The 24,633-nt window shown below is 35.2% G+C and overlaps 1 protein-coding gene across 2 annotated transcripts in view; it reads left to right on the forward strand.

The window, feature by feature from the left end:
• Positions 1 to 24,633, forward strand: part of LOC145276939 (uncharacterized) — a 108,327-nt gene that overhangs the window by 31,706 nt on the left and 51,988 nt on the right. The window contains exon 2 of one of the 2 annotated variants that reach the window (XM_080128428.1): positions 9,255 to 9,576. The exons of the other annotated variant lie outside the window; for it this stretch is intronic. Coding sequence (XP_079984554.1) covers positions 9,255 to 9,394 — 140 coding nt within the window. The 3' untranslated portion in view covers positions 9,395 to 9,576. Of the gene's footprint in view, positions 1 to 9,254; positions 9,577 to 24,633 lie in introns of those variants that run through there. 2 annotated transcript variants of the gene reach the window in all.

Raw genomic sequence — 24,633 nt, forward strand, 5'->3', positions numbered from 1 at the left:
GGGTGGGGACAAAGGTTCTTTCTGAGTTTTATATGTGATAGTTTTGCACCTTTTTTTATTGGCGAGGAAGTGAATCTGGGGCGGGGCAAAAAATAAAATTGCCAATCTAATTGTCCATCAACGTCATCACGACAGGACCAGAGATTGTGTTAATCGCAATTGACCGACAGTTATTAAAGCAGATGATCTCATTTATTCTTGCGATCCGAACAGTCTTTCCAAACATGACGCTTTTAACGCTATTATTACTGTTGATATATGGAAGCTGTGAACAGAGGGCGGTCTTCAGAAGTGTGCGGGACCAAAAAGAATGGATACTGAAGATGAGGTGTTAAATAAAACCGTTTTTTTTCCTTGTGGGTTACCATACTTGGCCTTCGGGACAAGATCAAAGTGTAGTATCTGTTCTTCAGACGCTGCACTTCTATTTCTTGTTCTCTTTCGGTGGAGGAGAAATCCTTCACGACTGAGACAATTTTTATTTTGTACCTTTTCTCCACGTTAAAAAACGACCCTGGTGTCTAACTCTGTCCCGTGGGGAGGCATAGTAAATAGGTACCATGAGACCACTGCAGAATTAGGTAGATGATGGTAGCTGTTCTTCCCGGGGACTAGTAAATGTAGATTATTATTTTATTATTTGGATTATATAGGTTTAATTATAATGCTTGCAAATTCATTTCAAATTTGTAATAATCAGGGTATACTTATATTTATATTTTACTAAAGTATCAAGGAGGATTTGTAAATTGCTGAATTATTAAAAAAATAAGCAGAGATGTTTACTAGTTATATTATATGTCAAATTGAATAGTTGTTCCGTAGAAGAAAGGCAGTAATGTTTACGTTACGTATAGATATATTTTTGTATATTCAATACGAAATTAAAAAAGAAAACAACAAACTATTTCCTTCTTTGATTATGGATATTTTGCTGTCCGAACTGTTAATAAAATTAAAGTCAATTCGTTCGATGCCTCCGTTCAGTCTCGAAAGACAAAGGAAAGCACCTATAGGGGCAGCTGTGTGTTTAGTCGTGAGGCAAGGGTTGCGTAATCCACAACTACACCTTTCGTGAATCGGCACTGCTTGAGTTCAGTGGCAAGGACAACTCCAGGACGACTGGAAACAATGCCAAGATAAGTAGAGAGCACATACATCACCTGGAAGTCCCAAATGGACACCCATCTGGTATTGGCCAGGTTCATCATTGCTTAACTGACGAGAACATGTGTGGCAAACGTGATTATGTCGTCTTACTCAGATTTTTCGGACTACTGTTCTTATCTTGAGTGTTATTCTCACAATATTTCGATCGATGTAACCTCCGATATTCTTCAGGTGTATCTTCTGGAAATTAATACTCTTTTAATCTAATTTCGAAATCTATACAGAATTTTAAACGAACCCCTTTTTTATTCACCGGGAGAAACATGAAGTAGAAATAAATAATTCGCAATTGTATGTTGATTGAGTGTCGGTCACACTAAGGATTGAACCTTCAAACTCCAGATAAGTATAATTTACCACTGAATTTTACAATTCGTCTTATCCTTACGAACAATTCTAATTATGAATTTGGGGAGGCTTAAACTTGTCTGTGATTTTAAATGTATAATCTTACTACTTTATTTCTCATCTCCAAATTTCAAAAACACAAAAATGTCAATTAAAAAAAAAAACTAATAATTTTCCAAAAAAGGACTTGACATTTTATGTTTTTTGAATTTCTGAAATGAGAAATAAATGGTGATATAATAAAATATTGTATTAAAATCATTAGATTTGTAATACAATATTTGCATCTTACTGTAGTTCTTCTGTTTATTCAAAATTTTTCTGTTTATTCGAAATTTTCAAGGTGCTTCTAGAACCTTTTTTTTTTTGCAAAATCTCAATGAAATAAGTTTGTTTCGAATAATTCTCTCTCTCTCTCTCTCTCTCTCTCTCTCTCTCTCTATATATATATATATATATATATATATATATATTTATATATTTATATATTGAATCTCTTGTTAAGGAAAAAAGTAATTATGTAGTATTATGTGATAGAAATTTTTAATAACCATATGTAAACAGTAACCAATAATTTGGAATTAACAGAGATAAACGGTGTTCGATTTAGAAATGCTGTTAATCGCTTATTCAAATGAGCTGGAATACCAGAATAATGTAATTATTTAGATTATCCGATCCAAATACTACTTAGAAGCAAGTTTTATTTTATTTAAAACTGAACGCAAATGCGGCGTGACCTGAACTATTGTAATCTGAAAGGAATGTAAAAGAATCAACCTGAGTAATTTTCGATGAATATAGTTCTGTGATTCTCATAAGAGCAAATACGAGACTCAAACATGCTAAAGAGTAAACAAAATGGTAGCTTGAGCATCTAATCAAAATGCGTAAGAGAAATGTATTTATAGCTTACTAGCAGGCCATGCGGCGTTGCTCGGTCGTAAAATACGCATAAAATTTGTATTTTAATTTATACGTATTTCTTACTTATCATAAACAGAAATACCTTAAGTATTACACGTAATATTAAATACATTAAAATATGAAGTAAAAAAAAAACGGAATGAAACTGAGACATATGCGTGTGAGAATTTTTTTTTTATCTAAACAGTCTACGTCTTCTAAGTAAAAAAAATCTCGAGCAGAGATCAGATCCAACCTAAAGATATTGATTCAAGTACGATAGCCATTAGACCAACGTGTCACGTTTTTAAAAAGTATTTTCAAACCTACTTATTCTTAACATAAGGAAGCTCTCTTATTTCACGAATGCGCATGCGCAGCCGTAATACACTTGACGAATAGATAAAAATCCGATCATGCCCACGTGCCATTTTTTCAGTGTTGACCCTTAGCAACCCTTCAGACGATACAGCTTATTCAAGAGCTCGGTTTAGAATGCTATTACAAATTGATTTACCAGAAACTAGCTGAGCAAAACATGGTCATGAATGTGTAGCGACATATTATTGCTGATGTAAAAACAAATAAAAAGTATATTTTGCCCTACTTTGGCATTGAGCACTGTTGTATTAAACGCGTTAAATTCCATTGTTTACATTGTCTCTAGGAAATATTAACCTTATATATATATATATATATATATATAAAATATATATGGCGATTAACTTACACTGAATATTCCGCGTTTCATCCACTCTAGGACTCCTTAGGCTTATACGCGAATTCTGTGGTTGTTTATCGTTTTTATATGCTCCTCTTCTATTGAGATTTTAGTTAGCCAATCAGCTTTCTAGGATCCACCGCGCCCTTCCTTGCATTTTATCGGACAAAGGATCTGTTTTAAAACTAGGTTAGTGTTTTTTTTATTGTTAGTTTATATATAAATATATATATATATGGGTACATACATATATGCACATATATATACATATATACATACATACATACATACATATATGTGTGATCGTTTATGTATATTCATGTTTATTTAATTTATTTATTTGCTTATTTTCTATTTTTTTGTTAGTTTTAAAACTATTTTGTATCGCTATCGTAGAGTAAATTTTATCTTGTGAACACAGTTATTTGCTATTTCTCTTCTACAGTTTAATAGATGTTGCGGTTCTTTAAAGTACAGGATAGCAAATTTTTCATGAAGGCATAATCTACATGGGTCGTCTAGGTCCCTACACGTGGTAACTTGTCTTATTATTTTCCATTCGACTACCGGCGAATGTCCGCTTACTTTGAGTTCCCAGTATTTATTCGCTAGTGTTGTTTTTATACGGTGTTTTTTTATTGTTGAATGTACTTTTGTGGTCATAGTATCGGGTTTTGAAATCTGAGGAAGTCATGCCTACGTAATATTTCTTGTTATTCGGGTTTTCTTTCGCAAATATTGTTGCCTGATAAACTACAACAATATTTGCGAAAGAAAACCCGAATAACAAGAAATATTACGTAGTCATGACTATCCTTAGATTTCAAAACCCGATATATATATATATATATATATATATATATATATATATATATATATATGTATATATATATAATTATTTATTTACTATAATAATTATTAAATACAAACGGACACTACTGTTTCATCCTTTTGGGAATCATCAATGCAAGGTGTCACGATTACCTCCCATCGAGACCATCTCTGACTCAAGTAGCAGGGACATAATCCATTCGACCACCATCAACCGCGAGAAATACTGTCGAAATATAAACATCTATTTTCATATGATTTTAACGTCTGTCAGAGTGATCTAATGATTATGATATCATGATCTGCACATGTGAGCTAAATTGATCGACTTGATTTCAACTGTAAAGTGCTCAACGATAAATAACAAGTTTCTTTAAAAGGCTGACGTGTATATATATATATATATATATATATATATATATATATATATATATATATATATAATGCTCCCTATCTTGCGTTGAGCATATTGAGAAGTGATATAAAAACTGCTATTAACGTATTAAGCGATGCTCTTTGTGTAAACAAATCGAGCTTAGGCATTTGGACGATGTCAAAACAGCGTTAATTCACTACCCGCACATAAACAGCTGGATAGCGTAATGGTAAGAAACCTTGACTGTCGATTGGGTGGTCGTGTTTCAATCCTGGCTTGGCGTAGTTGCCTGTCTAGCCGCACTGATGAGCTGTGATACAGCGAAACAGTACTTTACGTGATTAGTATATGTATATATATATATATATATATATATATATATATATAGAGAGAGAGAGAGAGAGAGAGGGGGGTGGAGAGAGAAAAGAGAGATAGATAGATGTCGTTTTACTCTTATTTCGTGTTTCCACCTCAGCATATTTCGTCATCTTTAAGCACTCGACCAAGAATAAATGCGTTTATATATAACTTTATTATTCACAGTTAAACTTATTATTTTCCTAAAAAAATGCAAAAAAAGGTCTCATTAAACCTTAAGGCTTCTCGTAGTAAGTAAGAATGTATGTAAAAACTATAATAGTTCTATAATCAGACTAATGTATTTAAGGTTCCATTATTGCTTTTTAGCAAAAACACTGCTTCCATTTATGTTCTTCTTTTTCTCGTTTTTATTTTCGTTGGTGCATTAAGAGCCGAGCCGTTCTCCGAGTTGTAATTCAACATAATGCCAACTTAATGACGTTAAGGAAGGGGGGGGGCAAGAAGCGCAGACCCCATCAATCGCTTAATGCGCTCGTTTTACAACGAGCTCTCTGAGGACGACGGGATCAAGGACTACGTGTGAAGCTCGGTTAACCAAATGTTTTGTTTAAAAACAAGAAAGATAATCACTGACTTTGCACCTCGTAATCTTTTTACATTGAAAACCCCCTCATATATATATATATATATATATATATATATATATATATATATATATATATATATATATATATATATATACTAGCAGAGACGCCCGGTCCATCGTGATCGTATAATACGCTTAAATATAATGTTTTAATTAATATTATATATATATATATATATATATAGCATTGCTGGATGGCATCGTCCTTTCGAGTTAAAACTCCTACTTGGGAGACATTGACTTGGGGTTATTAGCTGGTTGGATGACCGCGTCCCTTGTTGAGACGATTAATGAGTAGATTCATTTCACAGTCGGATTTCGGCGCGGTTTGCTTGATCTGTGTTGGTTAATTGAAATTCTTGTGTGCAGGGCGTTTGCTCAGTTGGTAGAGTGCTTGCTTTGCATGCAGGAGGCTCGGGTTTCGAATCATGAGTTCGGATGTGTCTAACTGATGAGCCCAAATGAGGGCGAAACTCGAGTCTTGGACTTCCGTTCTTAGACTGTCATGGCTCTTGTGTTCTGCGACGTTGTTTGGCTGTGGAATTTATTATATACAATCTCTCACATTCTGAAAATTATATATATATCTTTATTCGATTAGCAAAATTTTAGAATAATTGTAAAGAAGTGAACCATTTTAGAATAATTGTAAAGAAGTGAACCATTTTAGAATAATTGTAAAAGAAGTGAACCATAGCGGAAATTCAATTGACTAAAATAAGATGGAAAATGGGGTGAGGAAAAAGAAAAAAAATGGTGGAAGTTACATGCAACAAATGTACAATTTAATAAAATAAATAAGTCGATTAAAAACAAGATCGTTAAAATACACCCGAAGCGCTTTTCGTTCAGACTAACTTTTCGAGGGTATAAGTCTGAAAATTATTTTTTAGAATATTTGGTAGTGGAATTTTTTTTTTGTTTAACTTCCTCTCCGCTCTTACTCCATTCCACTACCAAATATTCTAAAAAATAATTTTCAGACTTATGCCCTTGAAAAGTTAGTCTAAAACCATAAATAACCATAAATAAAAAAAAATAAAACCAACATTTTTTTTATTTTTATTTAAATTTTTGTAGGTGTTTTAACGTCGATGCACTCATACCAGTCGATGATACGTCCCAGACACCCAGTTCCACAGAATCAACGTTATTTGTCAACTATAGTTTCAAGCATCTCTATAGGTCCACCTTTAAGGGCTTACTTTCTCTCTTTGGCAAAGTTCATATGTTTATTGCTGGTTGCAGCAACCGGGGGTATGCTGACAGGGCTCCTCATGCGTTTTTGTAGACCACAATGCACCTGTTCTGGTTCTTTGCCTTTTAATTTCCAGTTTCAGATATTGTCTCATTTCTTCCACCACAGAAGGGGATAAATGCCTATTTACCTACTCCACCAAAGTGCACCACATCTTGAAACATTTATGTACTATTTGCCATTAAAAAAATTGTATTGTGTTTAAAGAAAGGTATTCAAATTCTACTCACAGTTTTTATTTTACTCAGACATGAGATACTGGTATGTACTACCCTCACATAATAGTGGCGAGTTGGCTTAAAAACAGCGAAGTTCGACCCCTGAAAGTGCCATACGAAAGTAAATTCATAGCAAGTAGGATGCTAGTGTCGATCTCTTGAGTTTTCATCTGCGAAGGAAACAGACATGTTTTCGATGCCATCCTTCCTTCCCTAATAAGGAATACAGTGAAGGGGGGAATACTCATGCTGTGTTTTAAACACAACAACAAAAATAAAATCAACGCTAAAAAAATTAGTAAAATCCTAAATAGTAAATAATGGGCAATCAACAATTCCTCCACTAACCAACAATCACGAGGCTGTTTGCTCAGCAACCGACAAAGCTAATATGCTTGCCAGTCGGTTTGCCTCGAACTCCACACTATATCCTTCCAACCACCCCCTGCCTGACTTTCCTTTGCGGACAGACGCCACGCTAGACGATTTAAAAATCACCCCTGCTCAGGTACATGCTATCATAAAAAATCTTGACACTTCAAAAGCATGTGGACCTGATCTCATCCCAGCTGTGCTATTAAAAAAGTGCTCAGCCGAAGTAGCTCCAGTTCTCTCCAAACTCTACAACAAATGCCTTAATGAATCCTGCTTTCCGGGCTGTTGGAAAACTGCTTCTGTGGTACCAATATTCAAGAATTCTGGCGAAAGAACTAACCCATCAAATTATCGCCCCATTAGCCTCCTCCCACTTTTCGCCAAAATATTTGAGACCATAATTAACCATGCTCTAGTCCAGCAAGTTTTTTAAATTATATTTTCACCCCAAACAAGGCACATCGCAGCTTTTATATAGGGGGCTACTATCAAGGGCATAAGCTACAGGGGTACTATGTGGGGAGTTGGACAGCAAGGTGTCGGTTCACGTTACACTTGAACTTCTGCATGTCAGTACAGTTGGGGAAGCAGGAACCCGGAAGGGAATTCCAAAGTCTAGCAGTTCTGAGGAAGAAACTACTGGAGTAGAAGGCTCTCTTACATCCAGGGATCTCAACTGTGAAGGGGTGGTATTTTGCTGCTTGTGAGGTTTGTCGAGGGTATTTACGTCGAGGGGGTACAAGTGCTTGCAGTTCTTCGGAGCATTCACCATTAAAATACTTATAGAACATGCAGAAGGATGCTACATTTCCTTGATGGGGCAGAGGCTGAAGCTTAGATGACAGTTCAGGACCTGTTAGGTTGGCGACTCTCTTTTGAACCTTGTCTAGGAGTGAGAGACTAGTAGCAGATGCACCAGCCCAAATATGACAACAACACTCCATACATGGGCGAATGGTGGCCTTATAGAGGTACAGGATACTTTCGGGTGTTAGTAGCTTTCTAGCACGGCAGAGAGAACCTACCTTTTTCGCAGCGGTCCTGGCAATGCCCTCAATGTAATTGTTCCAACTCATGTTTCCTGTGAACGTTAGGGCGAGGAGCTTAAAAGATGTACTTTCAGATAAAGAGTCTTTGACCATTGCTATTGGTGGTAGAGAAGGTTTCTTGTAGTTATTCAAGGAAACAAGTTTAGTCTTGGCAGCATTGAAGGTGACCATACATTTTTGTCCCCATTCCACTACAGTAACAGTGAACCAACAATTATAAAAATGAGGATAACAGTCCGCAAGAAATAAATACAAATTTCACTTCGGTTGATTTTTTCATTTTGAATTATTTTGATGTTCCTTGAGGAAAACTAATTTTTATTAGGTGTTTATTAATTTGAGATTTTCTTTTGTTTTTCTGATTTCTCAATGTTCATTTTCATTATGGTTTGAAGTATTTAGGTTAAGAGATCACATTTGTAACTATCCTTAATTTCTCATTAATAGCCTTCGTCCGGCCCGTAACCTGTTATTATAACACGATATAGCCAGCGTAGTGTGAGTTTCCGACCCCTAATCTAGACGGTCTCCATTCATGGGGGTGGGCTTATCTGCAAATAACTTGGGACATTGTCATTTTCACAAAGGCTGAACCACAGTGTGAATTTCTCATTAATGAGCTACTTTTCAAACAAAGAAAATATCTCTGGGGTGGTCGGGTTCTGGCCAGAGATAGTTTCAGTTCTCTGTGCCGCCCGCTTCTTCCGTTGGCCAAGCATCTATTAATGCAACCTCTGTCATTCGTGTTCACCAACAAGCATGCCTCACATCTCATGTTTACATTATCAGCAAGTGCGATTATGAATTATGTCATATTTGTGGAATTATCTCAAAGAAAATGTGAAGCCAACAATCCCGATTCTATTCCTAAAATAAGGAGAGCCTTCACAGAAAAAACATAATAGTCAAAAGAGGAGTGTAGCTGGTTGTAGTTTTCGGGGTCGGGGATGAAAGGGCGCCCTTTAAAACGTAATATGCAAACGAAAGAATTATGAAGCGAATGATTGATTTAATCTCCTACTTCGTGTGTTTCAGTTACCTGTCAGAGGGAGAGCATCAAGAATACGGCGTCATCCTTGTGCCTCGAGAGGCCGGACATATCAGTGGACACGACCAGAGGGCGCTGCAACATATGGAGCATATTCAAATGGGGCAACCCATTTGAGAGAAAATAATTTACTTTTATAGCAAAGAACATTACATTAGATAACGAGTGAATTAGATGATATTCAGTAATAGCAATGTGAATAATGAATAAAAATTTTACAAATACAAAAAAACAAAAAACAAAAACAAAACATCGTATTGTGGAGATTAAAAATCGTAGCCGAAAATAAATAAACAATTATAAAAATTCTTTGCGATGTAATTTGTGTACTATTTATTAAAAAAAATATATGATGTCCTCTGCATAAAAAATAGCATCAGCTATACAAAAATTCAGAAATAACTTTAAAATATAATTATATTAGTTTGTTCAAATATCGAAATTATATTGTCAGCTTATTTTTATTTCTAATATTATATATTTGATTTAAAGTAGGAAAATGCTTCGCTCATCTAAGATCTCTCTTTCTCTCTCTCTCACACACACACACGCACACACACATACACACACACATATATATATAGATATTAAAATTCAAAGATAGCGCAACTAAAAGAAAACTCAATTGCAACTTCTCTTCTGAATTTTGTATTTTGTAATCATGCCCATATTATTTATTTTCTGTTAGAGTTGATAAGTTTAGCGGAATAATTTCAAAAATTGACATAATAGTTACATAAATGATTCTGTGCTACGAAAAAGGCGCCGTTGAGTACTGATAATTATAATATGCCTGAGGAAATAAACAGTAAGATGGACAACATATTGAAATTTGGAATATAGACTTTTATCATTCATATATATATATATATATATATATATATATATATATATATATATATATATAAACGAGATAAAACACTGATAGAATTCAGATGAAAAATCCTGATACATATTAGTTGAAGTAATACATTCAAGGAGATCCTAGCCAAAAAGGAAATGCTCAATATTTAAGAATAGAGCAATATTTAAGTTTCGTGGTTAAATTTTGAATTCTGAAAAAACAACATATAGAGACATATATTCGATTTAAGACTTTATTGCTTGACAAAATGAATATATAGAAGGGGTTATTTTAATTTCCTTAATCCATGGATTTTCAACAATGGCTCATATCATCAGAGGAAATTACCTGGATTTATAACCCCGAACGACATTGGACTCCTTCCGATAATGGACTACCCAGGTTGTATCAACTTCTCTTTTCGTATAATTTTCTCCGTATAATTATCCACAACCACTCAAAAAACTATTTTCAATAATTGTGCTGAAAAGCAAAATAGCGTCCATTCGCAGCTGAACATTTTGCTAACTGCATTTCATTTCCTCTGATGATATAGGCCATTGTTGAAAATCCATGGATTAAATTCATTAACATAACCCCTTCTATATATTCCTTTTGTCAAGCAATAAATTCTTAAATCGAATATATATCTCTATATGTTTTTTTTTTCAGAATTTAAAATTTTACCGCGAAAGGTAATTTTTTTATTCAATTCAAATTACATTTTTATAAAAACATTTTGTTTAACAATTTTCATGCCTTGGATAAAATGCTTTTCTAACTTGTATCTAATCTTTTTAAGATAATATTTTAAAACTCTCATTCTCTCTATTTCAGTTTGTATTTCTCCTCACACCACAACTTCTTTTTGCAACACCCTATTTGTATTATTACAGAGCGGAATATTCTCTCTGTTTCAATTTGTATTTCTCCTCACACAACAACTCATTTTTTGAAACCACCTCTTTGTAATACAGGTCTGAATAATGACAAAATCTGATTTTTTTTTAAAGAAAAACTTTAAAATCGCTTATTTAGATTAAATTTTTAAAAACTTCCTTCAGAATAGAAAATCTTTAAAATTTAATAAGGAACATATTTCATATAGGTTTCATTAACAAATACTCATTACATAACGAGAAAAATAGAGACGAAAATTTCAAAAGGACTGTATAACTGGTTACGGTCAATAGTAGCCCTGCCAGCGAAAGTTTTTGTTATTGTTATTCTGGAACATATTGTGTCCTGCTCTTTCGCGCAGAGACTAATATATATATATATATATATATATATATATATATATATATATATATATGTCGTCCATATACAGTACTGTTTCGTTGTACCATAACATATCAGTGCGGGTAGACATACACCTTTCCCCAGCCGTGGACCGAACCTACAACCAACCCCGCATTGATTGTCGGCAGCTCTCACCATCAGACCACGAATCAGTGCTCTGAATATTTCTCCTCAAGTGTGTATTAAATTCACACCCGCTCATCGCAACAGTGCTCTAACCATCAGTTTGAAATTAATAGTGGACTTTGCTCTCTCTCTCTCTCTCTCTCTCTCTCTCTCTCTCTCTCTCTATATATATATATATATATATATATATATATATATATATATTAGTGTGGGGAGGATTACTCACAAGCGAAATCGGGAATCTTAAAACTCGGAATTTCAGGAATATCGGAATTGGAAAAATCTGTGCTTATTGTCCGATGCCAAAGAGGATCCCTTTAATTATTTTTTTTATTTGATTTTGTTTAAAACAAGATCTTCCACTACTGGGACGAATTATGAATAAATAAATATTTATTTATCTTGTACTACCAGATAAACTAAAAACTTTAAAAGTGTGTTTTTACGTTTGAGAAAACATTTGCACATTTAACATGTTTTTTTTTACGATTCGCTGCCTCCGTTCAGTCTCGAAAGACAATGGATAATCCCTGTAGGGGCAGCTGCGCGTGTTATTGTGTGACAAGGCTTGCGCAATCCCCCAAAACATATCTCCTAGATCAGCAATATTTGATTCCATTGGCAAAGAGGAGTCCAAGACGGCTGGAAACAATGCAGAGATAAGTGGAGAAAACATTAGCTACTTTTACTTTCTCTACCGTTCTCCCTCGACCCAAGACTGCACCATAATAAACAAAGTCTCTGACAGTATAGACACAGCACTCTCCATCGACACTAGCGCACAAGTACATGTATTTGGTGACTTTAATGTCCATCACAAAAACTGGCTTGGATTCTCTACTTACACAGATGCAGCAGGCAGCACAACTCATAGCTTCTCTATATCTCACTCCCTATCACAAATTTTTACTTTTCCAACCCGTTTCCCTGACCAGCAAGAACAACATGCATCACTTTTAGATCTGTTTTTGACCACAGTTCTTGATGATTGTATAACGAATGTCGACAGCCCACTTGGGAACACTGATCATGCAGTGATAAGGGTCGAAATCGCCCGAAACTCTAGAGCCAAAATTGAAGAGCCAGTGCTCAAAACAACGAGATATTATGAAAAGGCTGACTGGGGAGCCATCAGAGATCTTATCAGAGATGCCCCATGGGGAAATATTTTTTCTCTTCCTGCTGAACAGTGTGCAAACGAGACCGCTGAATGGCTCAAAACTGCAATCGAAACGCATATTCCCATGGGGAAATTTTATAGCAAGCCCCACTCTCCCCAATGGTTTACTTCGACTTGCGCAACTGCCATTGCTCAAAGGCAGCATGCATACCGCAGATTTAACCGAAATAAGTCCAGTTCAAACAGACAGAAGAACATAGAAGCTAGAAGTAACGTTAAGAAAGAAATAGCGACAGCTAAGAGAGAATTTATGGAAACCATTAAAAAACGCATCGAAGCACAAAAACTAAGAACTCGTGACTTCTGAAAAATCTACAACAGTGTAGTAAATAATGGGCAATCAACAATTCACCCACTAACCAACAATCACGAGGTTGTTTGCTCAGCAACCGAGAAGGCTAACATGCTTGCCAGTCGGTTTGCCTCAAACTCCACACTGGACCCTTCCAACCACCCCCTACCTGAATTTCCTATGCGGACAGACGCCACGCTAGACGATCTACAAATCACCCCTGCTCAAGTACATGCTATCATAAAAAACCTTGACACTTCAAAAGCATGTGGACCCGATCTCATCCCAGCTGTGCTATTAAAAAAGTGCTCAGCTGAAGTAGCTCCAGTTCTCTCCAAATTCTACAACAAATGCCTTAATGAATCTTGCTTCCCGGGCTGTTGGAAAACTGCTTCTGTGGTACCAATATTCAAGAATTCTGGCGAAAGAACTGACCCATCCAATTATCGCACCATTAGCCTTTTCCCACTTTTTGCCAAAATATTTGAGACCTTAATTAACCATGCTCTAGTCCATCACCTTACAGATGCTAAGCTTTTGACTGACAAACAATATGGATTTAGACAAGCCCGTTTCACATCAGACATTCTAACTGTAATCTCTGAACGTATATACCATTCTCTGGACAAAGCGGAGGAGGGCAGAGCGGTAGCTCTAGATATATCTAAGGCTTTTGACAGGGTATGGCATGAGGGTCTCTTCAGGAAGATTAGATCATACGGCATCACTGGTAGAATACTTAACATAATTAAATCATTCTTAGATAAGAGAAAAATCCAGGTTGTCCTGGACGGTCGTACATCTAAACAATATGATATAAATGCGGGAGTGCCCCAGGGGTCTATCCTTGGACCTCTACTGTTCCTGATATTCATAAATGACCTCCCCGACAAAATTTCCTCTGAGATGGGTATATATGCTGATGACACCACACACTATAACAGATACGACAGGAAACAATGAACACATATCTAAAGAAATGGCAGAAACAGTAGAAGATGACCTCCAGTCTGTAGTGTAATGGGGACAAAAATAGATGGTCACGTTCAATGCCGCCAAGACTAAACTAGTTTAATTCAATAATTACAAGAAACCTTCTCTACCACCTATAGCAATGGCCAACGACTCTTTATCCGAGAGTACGTCTTTCAAGCTCCTTGGCTTAACGTTCACAGGAAACATGAGTTGAAACAATTACATCGAGGACATTGCCAGGGCCGCTGCAAGGAAGGTGGCCTCTCTCTACCGTGCTAGAAAACTACTAACACCCGAAAGTATCCTGTACCTCTATAAGACAACCATTCGCCCATGTATGGAGTATTGCTGTCATATTTGGGTTGGTGCATCGGCTACTAGTCTCTCGCTCCTAGACAAGGTTCAAAAGAGAGTCGCCAATCTGATAGGCCCTGAACTGGCATCTAAGCTTAAGCCTCTGTCCCATCGACGAAACGTTGCACCCCTCTGCCTGTTGTACAAGTATTATAATGGTGAATGCTCTGACGAACTGCAAGCACTTGTGCCCCTACGACGTGAACACCCTCAACAGACCCGACAGGCTGCAAAATCCCACCCCACACTGTAGAGATCCCTAGATGTAAGAGAACTTTCTAATCCAGTAATTTCTTCCCCAGAACCGCTAGACTTTGGAATTCCATTCCAGCTCCCTGTTTCCTCAACTGTACTGACGTGCAGAAGTTCAAGCGCAACGTGAACCAACATCTTGCTGTCCAAATCCCTACATAGTACCCCAGTAGTTATGCCCCTGTTAGTAGCCCCCTACACCAAAGTGGCAATGTGCCTTGTATGGGGTGAAAATGTAATAATAATAAAAAAAAACATACAGCACCTGGAAATTCCAAATGGTCACACATCTTTGTTTAACTTTGGTAATCTGACGGGAACAATTGTGCGTAAAACATGATTATGTCGTATATCGCTTTTACGATAATCGAGGAAAAATAACAGTTTTTGTAGTTAAATATCTAGACATTACTAAAGAATCAATATCGGCAATTGTATCGGATTCAGGAATTTAGTACGGAGTCGAGAATTGTATCCGAATCGGGAAAATATTGGAATCGACCCATCTATAATACACACACACACACACACACACACACACACACACACACACACACACACACACACACACACACACACACACACACACACATATATATATCACTGGATATATTTTATACACATAAAAATTAAAAAAATATTTGAATACTTAGTTATTTCATTATCAGTAATATTTAAATACTTAGTTATTTAATTATAAAAATAAAATAAATAATACGTTCCGTCATTAAAAGGGGTTACACAAAGCAAAGTACAGGTAACTCCTTCATCGTCTAGGTAAGCGAAATTGAATTAAAAAAAATAACAGCGTTTCAAATTGTTAATATCGCAAAAATTACAACATACGTATTTAAACAGATAAAATTGTGTATCAAATTTGACATGGCTTCGTAAAACGCCAGATTGCAGATTGTGCAGTCATGGGTTCGTGCCTTGTCAAAAGTAGTTTAGCCATGCTGACAACAGCTGATAGCTATCATAGAAACACGTGTGTCCGTGGATAACTTTTATGCACGTAAAACTATTTAAAACTATTTAAAAATTTACATATTTAAGTTAAAAAAAAAAAAAAATAACTCCCGCCAATAAATAGGGCCACGCATTTATATTTATAAAAACAAAGGGCGGTAACTCCATCAGAGCTTAGGTAAGCGAAATTTAATAAAAAAAACAAGCACCGTTTCAAGCAATTAATATCGCTAAAAATAACAACAGATCATCTCTCTCTCTCTCACTGTCGCTTTCTCTCTCTCTTCTTCTCTCAATATATATATATATATATATATATATATAAATTAAATATATATATATTAAATTAAATATATATATATATATATATATATATATATATATATATATATATATATAAATTAAATATATATGTATTATAAAAAAAATGCAAGAGAGCTATATGCCCAGTCTGTTAAATCCGAGGTAGCTGATCAGCGGCTTGGTTCCCACCAGTTTTGGCAAATAACAAATAGGATCCTGAACAGAAGTGTGCGTTCTATCCCAACCATTATCAATGGACCAGAGGTTATCTCGTCAGCGTCAAACAAGGCCAAACTATTTGCAAAGAACTTTGCAGCTAATTCTACCCTATGCGACGAAGGCCATCAACTCCTCATATTTCCTCCTATAACACAGAACAAGCTAGGTAACATGCAAATATCCGTGCATGAGGTCGCCAAGCTAATCAAGAACCTAGATTCCAGTAAAGCAACTGGCCCTGATGACATCCCAATAATAGTGTTAAAAAAGCTTCAAACAGAACTTGCTCCCATACTTACGAAACTGTTTAAGCGCTGCCTTAAGGAGAAGTGCTTTCCGACTCCCTGGAAGACCTTATCAGTTTGCCCTGTATTTAAGAATTCAGGTGATAAGTCATCTCCTTCTCAGTACAGACCAATAAATCTCCTGTGTGTTATGATTAAGTTGCTGGAATCCATATTAAATAGAGAAATAGTCAACCACAGCAGGAATAACCTTCTTAGTGACACACAATATGGTTTCCGCTCTGAAAGATCTACCGCAGATGTGCTGACGGTTATATCCCACAGGATTAGTAAATCTCTTGACAAAGGTTTCCTTTCTAGGGCAATTGCTCTTGACATATCAAAGACCTTCGACAAGGTATGGCATAAGGGTCTACTTCACAAGATCTCCAGCTACGGTATAACTGGAAATGTTTTCTCAATCATTAAATCATTTCTCTCCGATAGGCTCATAAGAGTATTGGTAGGTGGACAAAAATCGGAGGCCTGCAATATAAATGCTGGAGTCCCTCAGGGGTCAATCCTAGGCCCAACTCTCTTCGTGGTCTACATCAATGACCCCCCTAAACACATACTTAAATCATTCGTTGACATCTATGCTGATGACACGACCATCTACGGCAACACATCAAAGGCTGTAAATGACAAAGTTCTCTCTGATTCTCTCTCCTCTGATCTCGAGCGCGTGGTTCAGTGGGGGAAGATGTGGCTGGTTACCTTTAATGCATCCAAAACCAAACTCCTATCCTTACATCATCAACGCTCTGATCCCCATCTGGCATCAATTGTGATGGATGGCTCTCGTCTGAGTGAGGCCCCGTGTTTTGACAAGCTTCTGGGTTTGACCTTTACTCCTGATCTGAAATGGAACACGTACATCAAGTCTGTTGCCAAGGTCGCTGGAAAGATGGTGGGATCCTTCTACCGCTCCAGAAGATATCTCACTACTGATGCAATTCTCTATCTATATAAAAGCCAAGTACGTCCAAGGATGGAGTACTGTTGCCATATCTGGGCAGGAGCTGAAAAAACAGCCTACCCTGCCTTGACAGAGTACAAAATAGACTTCGTGGCTTGGTGGGGGATGCCCTTTTCTCTACACTGCAACCTCTCTCCCACAGAAGAGACGTTGCGAGCCTATCCTTGTTTTATCGTTATTTCCATGGCAGGTGCTCGTCTGAACTCCAATCTCTGGTCCCCCCCTCGCCAATCTTTCACGAAAAACACCCGTCTAGCCGAATCCACTGTGAAAAATTCTCCCAACTCTTTATCTGTGCCTAAATCAAAACGTGGATTCCATGAACAAAGCTTCTTTCTTAGAACTGCACACCTGTGGAACTCTGTTCCGTCTGCCTGCTTCCCACCGGACTACAACTTGGATGTGTTCAAGTCCAATGTTAACAAATTCCTAATGAACCGCCCCTTAAGTAAACACTTCAAATCTCCACACTAACGTAATTTACTTGCAATAACCCTTATCCCTGAGTGGCTTCCGGGCCTTGATAAGTGGCGATCACTGTGTGTATATATATATATATATATATATATATATATATATATATATAGTTCTTTTCTTCTATCTGTCTTCCTCTCTCTTTTTCCATTTGCCTTTCTATCTTTTTTCCATCACCTTCTCTTTCAATATTTCTTCTAGCCACTCATTCCTCATCTGCTCCCTCCTTTCTTTTTTTCTCTTGCGTTCTTACTCTCTATTTTCCGTGTTTTTTTTAATCCCACGGCTGGCCATTGCTTAATATATATATATATATATATATATATATATATATATATATATATATATATATATATGAATATATATATATATACATACATGCACACACACACACACACACACATATATATATATATATATATATATATATATATATATCAACGCATTTCTCTATATCTACTGCTGCTTCGTCTTGAATGAGAGAATGGTTCGTATTGCAATTTTAACTCTCTTTAGTACGGTGCTACAACCTGAACACTCACCAAAAGATTGGAAAGAAAACTAGACGGCACATACACCCGTAAGCTACGAACAGTATTAAATATATCTTGGCAAAATCATCCAACGAAGCAGCAACTTTATGGCAACCTACCTGCCATATCTAATACCATCAGAGGAAGACGCCTACAATTTGTTGGTCATTGTCTGAGGAGCAAGCATGAATTGGGAGTGATGTATTGCTATGGACTCCACGACACGGACGCGCGAACAAAGGACGAATTAGATCCACGTACATCCAGCAAATAGCACATGACGCCAGCTGTGAACCTGAAGATTTGAGGCAGCTGATAGAAGACAGGAAACTCTGGAGAGGAAGAGTCACATTGGTCCGGGCAAGGAGCCCGTTCTGATGATGAAGATGATTGCTCTTTACGGATTAGAGAAAGTAATTGTAACGATGACTGGAAAATTCATTTCCGGAATTTTCAGCCTTTGATATCTGATAGTTAAAGTTTATTGATTCGTCTGTAGTTCCTGGTTAGTATATAATAATTAGCTTTAGCCATTGAGTCTCCATTGTGGGGATCAAGGTAGTGTGGTCGCTTTTCTTTTGTTATGATTTATCCTCTTTTTGGTGGATAGCGTAGTATCTGTTCTTTCCACATAATATCCACCTCACAAGCATTACCTCCTTCCTTTGCAGTATAATTTAGTATTTGTTCTGATGGCATAGGCTTTTACCTACGACCTAAAGGAGTTTGGTAGTAGTTTCTCGCTCCAATACCGGGTTCAAAAAAGAGTCGCCAACCTAATAGGCCCTGAACTATCAAGTTGACACTAACCTCTTTCTCATCGCTGAAACGTGGCATACTTGTGTTCATTTTATAATTATTTCAATTGCAAGTGCTCTGACAAATCTAAAGCACTCGACGACAATACCCTCCACAAACCCGACAAGCAGCAAAATCACAACGATACAGAGTGGATATCCCTAGATGCCGTAAATCCTTCTACTCGAATAGTTTTTCCCTGGGACTTCTGCACTTTGAATTCCTTCCTGGGTCCCTATTTTCTTAAGTTTACTGAAATGCAGAAATTCAAGTATAATGTAAACAGACATCTTGCTGACCAACTCTCTAAATAGTGTCCCTGCAAATCTGGTGCCAAATAGAATTCCTCAAGTTTAAGCGGCTCTCTCTCTCTATTATTGTCATTTAAACCCAAACAAGGCACAGAACCGGCTGCGTGTATATATATATATATATATATATATATATATATATATATATATATATATATATATATATATATATATATATATATATATATATATATATATATATATAATATTTTCACAGAATCAAGACGACCAAATATAAAATGAGAAAATCATATGGTGTATTTCCTTATGGGTTAAAATTCAAATTCAAATATTATATCATTTAAAAATATTCCAAAGTAGCCACTCTTCAAACAGCGAAATACATTTATTATACATATATGGACACATTCAATAATCCCTATTTCAATGGATTAAGCAGATGAAGTCACCTCTATACCAATTTCTTTTATATATATATATATATATATATATATATATATATATATATATATATATATATATATATATATATATTTATACTAATATGCAACCAGAGTGATGATGATGATGATGATGATTTTATAGAGGTATTATTATAAATAATCACCAAATATTCTTATTTGAATTTATTCTTAAACATTAAAGACATGAGTTAAAAACTAAAAGCGACGACCGATAATGGAAAAAATTCCTTCAGGACAATAATGTGGGAATACTTATCGATAAGAAAAAGAAAAAAAAATGTACTTGAAGGAGAAAAGTTCTTCATTAACATCGCCCATGATCAAAAAGGTTTATATAATTCATAAAATTTGAAGGGACGAATGAGACAAATTGATAACAACAAAACAACAACAACAACAACAACAACAACAACTAAAGCAGCGACAAACAACAGAAACTAAAACATCACACAAAATGAAGCGGATTATGAAATATTTGTTGAAAGCTTGGAATCCTTACTAGAATCCACGACAAACACATCAGATGCATTAAAGGTCTGAAAGTTGGCAAATGCGCAAAACCGAAGAGCGATAATGACGACATTAGAAGAAACAAAAGTAGAAGAGAAAAAGAAATGAATGCGATTGTAAGAAAAACAAAACAAAATGGCGACCAAGGGCTTTTCCTTTGTTGTACGATGACGTTTTATTCGAATTTTCTTTCCTCTCAACGCCACCGTAGTTTATTAGCTAACACATAATGGAAATAGCATACAACACTGCAATACAAATATTTAAAATGCATATGAAAAAAAGATATATACATAATTTCACGGATTTGTACGTATTCTTCATTTCGACTACTTTATTCAAGGAAATGGATATTTATTTTAACTGATAAAAAATACGACGATTTTTATTCTCTATGTTTATATCTATTTATCTATCAATCTATGCATTATAGTATTATGTACACACACATAAATACACACAGACACACACACATACACACAAGCATATATATATATATATATATATATATATATATATATATACACTGATGAGAAAAAAAAATGGGCCAAGCGTGAAAGAAGGAAGAAATCGATTTTTCAATATTTTCCCATAAGTTTTTGTTAATTTTAACTGAAAATGTCTATTTTGCAGAACATTAATCTTTTAGCATATAATAATAAGTGGAAAAATTAATCCTAAAAATGGTAAGACCACATCTTGGTGAGGATATAAAAAACCGAACTGCAGGATTAAGGTAGTCCAAAATGACTTTTTGATATTTTAAGAAAAGAAAATGTGAAAATATCTCTTTCTGTAGTGAAGCGAATTTGTGAAAGGATCGAAGTCGAACGCTTGGTAAAAAGAAAATCTGGATCTGGTCGTCCTAGAGCATCCACTTTGAAGGACGACCACAGGCTTAAATTAACTGTTTTGAAGAATCGAAAGAAAACTTATGTTGACCATAGCAAAAAATTTAAAACAGGAACTGGAAATTCTCTTTCTAGATATACAATTTTTTATCTAAGAAGAACATCAATGATAGAAAGAGATTTTTCTCGTGTTATGGCAAGAAAGATACAGACTGGTTCAAGAATATTTTCTGGTTAGATGAATCAAAATTTTGTCTTATTAGTGATGCTTCCGGACGGTGCATTCGAAGAACTGGAGAAAAATTTTCGCCAAGTTGCATAAAAACGACAGTTAAACACGGGAATAGAAGGATACTGGTATGGAGAAGTTTTACTGCAGCAGGAGTTGGGGAACTTATTAGATGTGAGAAGTCAATCAATGCAAAGGAATACATTATTAGAAACAGGACTGTTACCAAGTATTCAGAAGCTGGAAATATCCCAGAACGTTATTTTTCAACATGATAATTCCCCTGCACACACTGCTAAAGTCACAAAAACATGGCTTTCTTTGGTTGAGAGCATGTCTAAAAGGATTGATCTTTAAAAGAAATCAAAAGGGAATCGATTCCATCATTTATTAAAGTAAATGTCTTGTTTTGTGTTATTAGTCTCGTTTAAGATTCCTTGTTCAATTGTTCTTTGTTCAATATAGCTTTTAGTGCAATAAAATGTATAAAATTTGTTTGGCCCATTTTTTTTTTGCTCAAGAGTGTATATATATATATATATATATATATATTCTCTTTTTTGTTTTGTTTTACTTCAGTCAAAGTTCTCAGAAATCAAGGGGCCCACAACCTGGGGCTAACACTTGAACTCTATATGAGATACATAGATATTCGAATGTTCCATTAAAGTTCTTTATCTCTCAAACACTAAGTTAGTAAAGAAATTGAGAACATCATTTTCCTCTCCCCAATTAACCATTTTTATACGTTGTAGTATATCTTTCGTGTTGATCTCATGGTCTTACTGGATTCCAGGACAAGAATTTATCTAGTCTGGTGGAGTATCCAGCTTCGTGCTATTACTTGAGATAATATCACTAGGAGAAGGTGCACAGTTCCTCGGAAAAGCCGTGGGGTAGCCATAGTGAGGAGATCTTATTTGGGCTGCGAATACTATGTGATTTTGAATATTTGGTCAGGGTTTACTTCTATGGAAAAAGTATCCTCATGCCAGATTGTTCTGACAAACCCTTGTACAGAGAGACCTTAGACACTCGAGGATAGTGTCTAGTAGGCATTCAAGTTCTCTCCAGTAGGCATTCAAGTTCTCTCCAGTAGGCATTCAAGTTCTTATATATGTGTGTGTGTGTGTGTTCATAAGTGAGAATATGTGTGTAAGGACACTTCTCAATCTATATACTAAACGAAATATTGATCTACAGACTTGAAATTTGGTATATAGGGTATTCAGACGCGTAGAAAAGTTTTTAATCTATTTTAATCTAGAAAGGTAGGGTTGCAAATGGAGAAAAATTTAAAATTGGGCACGTGGGGAGGGGTTCATCGGATTTTTTTATCTGGTTGTCAACTGTTTCACGAATGCGCATGCGTAAATTGTTCACTTGTTCCTTATGTTAACAATATGTAAATTTGAAAACACTTTCATAAATATCGTGTCAAGATGGCGTATTTGACTCACTGTCTTTAGGCTTTGTTTTCGATCCCAGCTTGAGTATTTTTTAAAAAGTTTTACTTACAAAAAGTGAACTGTTTAGGAAAAAGCATAAATCCCATGCACATGACTCAGTTTTTGTATTAATTAAAATGTAATATTTATGCGTGTTTTACGACCGGATAACGCTGGGTGTGCTGCTAGTATACACACATGCATATATATATATATATATATATATATATATATATATATATATATATATGTGTATATATATATATATGCTAGTATACATATATATATATATATATATATATGTATATACATACACACATACACGAGGGTCGTTCAAAAGGTAAACCGCCAACTTTTTAATTAAAAAAGGCATGATTTAATATACTGTTTTGTTTTTAAATCTCCAAAACAGTGTTTCATAGTAAACAACTGATGATCCATTTAAAAACGTCGGTACTGTTGTTTGTTCATGTAAGCAAAACGATTAAGCGATGCAGGAAATTAATTGATTTAACGACAAAATAATTTTCCAACAAAGGACATTTTTAAAAATAATTTTTAAGGTTTTAAAGAAATTTTCATTTGGATATATATATATATATATATATATATATATATATATATATATATATATATATATATATATATATATATATATACGCAGCTGACAAACAGTTTACAAACAGCTACAGTTAAATAGTATACATACATACGTACATACATACATGCATACATACAGGTGAGATTTATATTATGCATGAAACATTATCAGTGAAACAGTTGACAAACAGATAAAAAAAATCAATAAGCCCCACGAGCCAATTTTCAACTTAAACCATTTTGCAGCCTTTATTTCTGGATGAAAATCGATTAAAAAGTTTTCCAAATATCTGAATACCTCATATACAAAATGTCAAGTCTGTAGACCAAAAATTCGTTGAATATATATATATATATATATATATATATATATATATATATATATATATATATATATATATATCAACCTAAACAATCAGCTATCTAATAACCCAACAGAAATAAAATTAATCTTACTAATCTCTTTCTATTTTACCGACTCAGCAGGAAATCAATGCATGTTAAATACAATAAGAATGCTACGTTCTCTGGTTTTGTGGGTCCTCTAGAATGAAGGCGTGGAATTTTGCTGCTTGTCGGGTTAGTAGTAATGACTAAAGGTGTACCAGTGCTTCGATTTCGTCGGAGCATATTTCATTAAACTGCCTGAAAAAAAACAAAAAACAAAAAACAAAAAAAAAACAAGCACTGAGAATCACGCAACACTGCGACAATGTGACAGGGGCTGGAGACGAGTTGATAGTGTGAGATCTATTAGATTGGAGTCTTTTTTGGATTCTATCAAATAAAGAGAGACTATTGACTGATGCAGCGGTCCATATATGACAACAATATATCATGCATGGGCGAATGGTAGATTTGTAAATATATAGGTACCAATATATAGGTACCAATATATAGGTACCAATATATAGGGTACCAATTTATAGGTATCAATATATAGGGTACCAATATATAGAGTACCAATTTATAGCTACCAATATATAGAGTACCAATTTATAGGTACCAATATATAGGGTACCAATATATAGGTACCAATATATAGGGTACCATCGGGAGCTCATGTTCTTTGCAGCGTCCTTGGTAATGTTTTTCGTTTATTTGTTAC

The sequence above is a fragment of the Euprymna scolopes genome, chromosome 5, assembly GCF_053919585.1.
Source record: "Euprymna scolopes isolate OS-2025 chromosome 5, ASM5391958v1, whole genome shotgun sequence".
NCBI classification, from domain to species: domain Eukaryota; kingdom Metazoa; phylum Mollusca; class Cephalopoda; order Sepiida; family Sepiolidae; genus Euprymna; species Euprymna scolopes.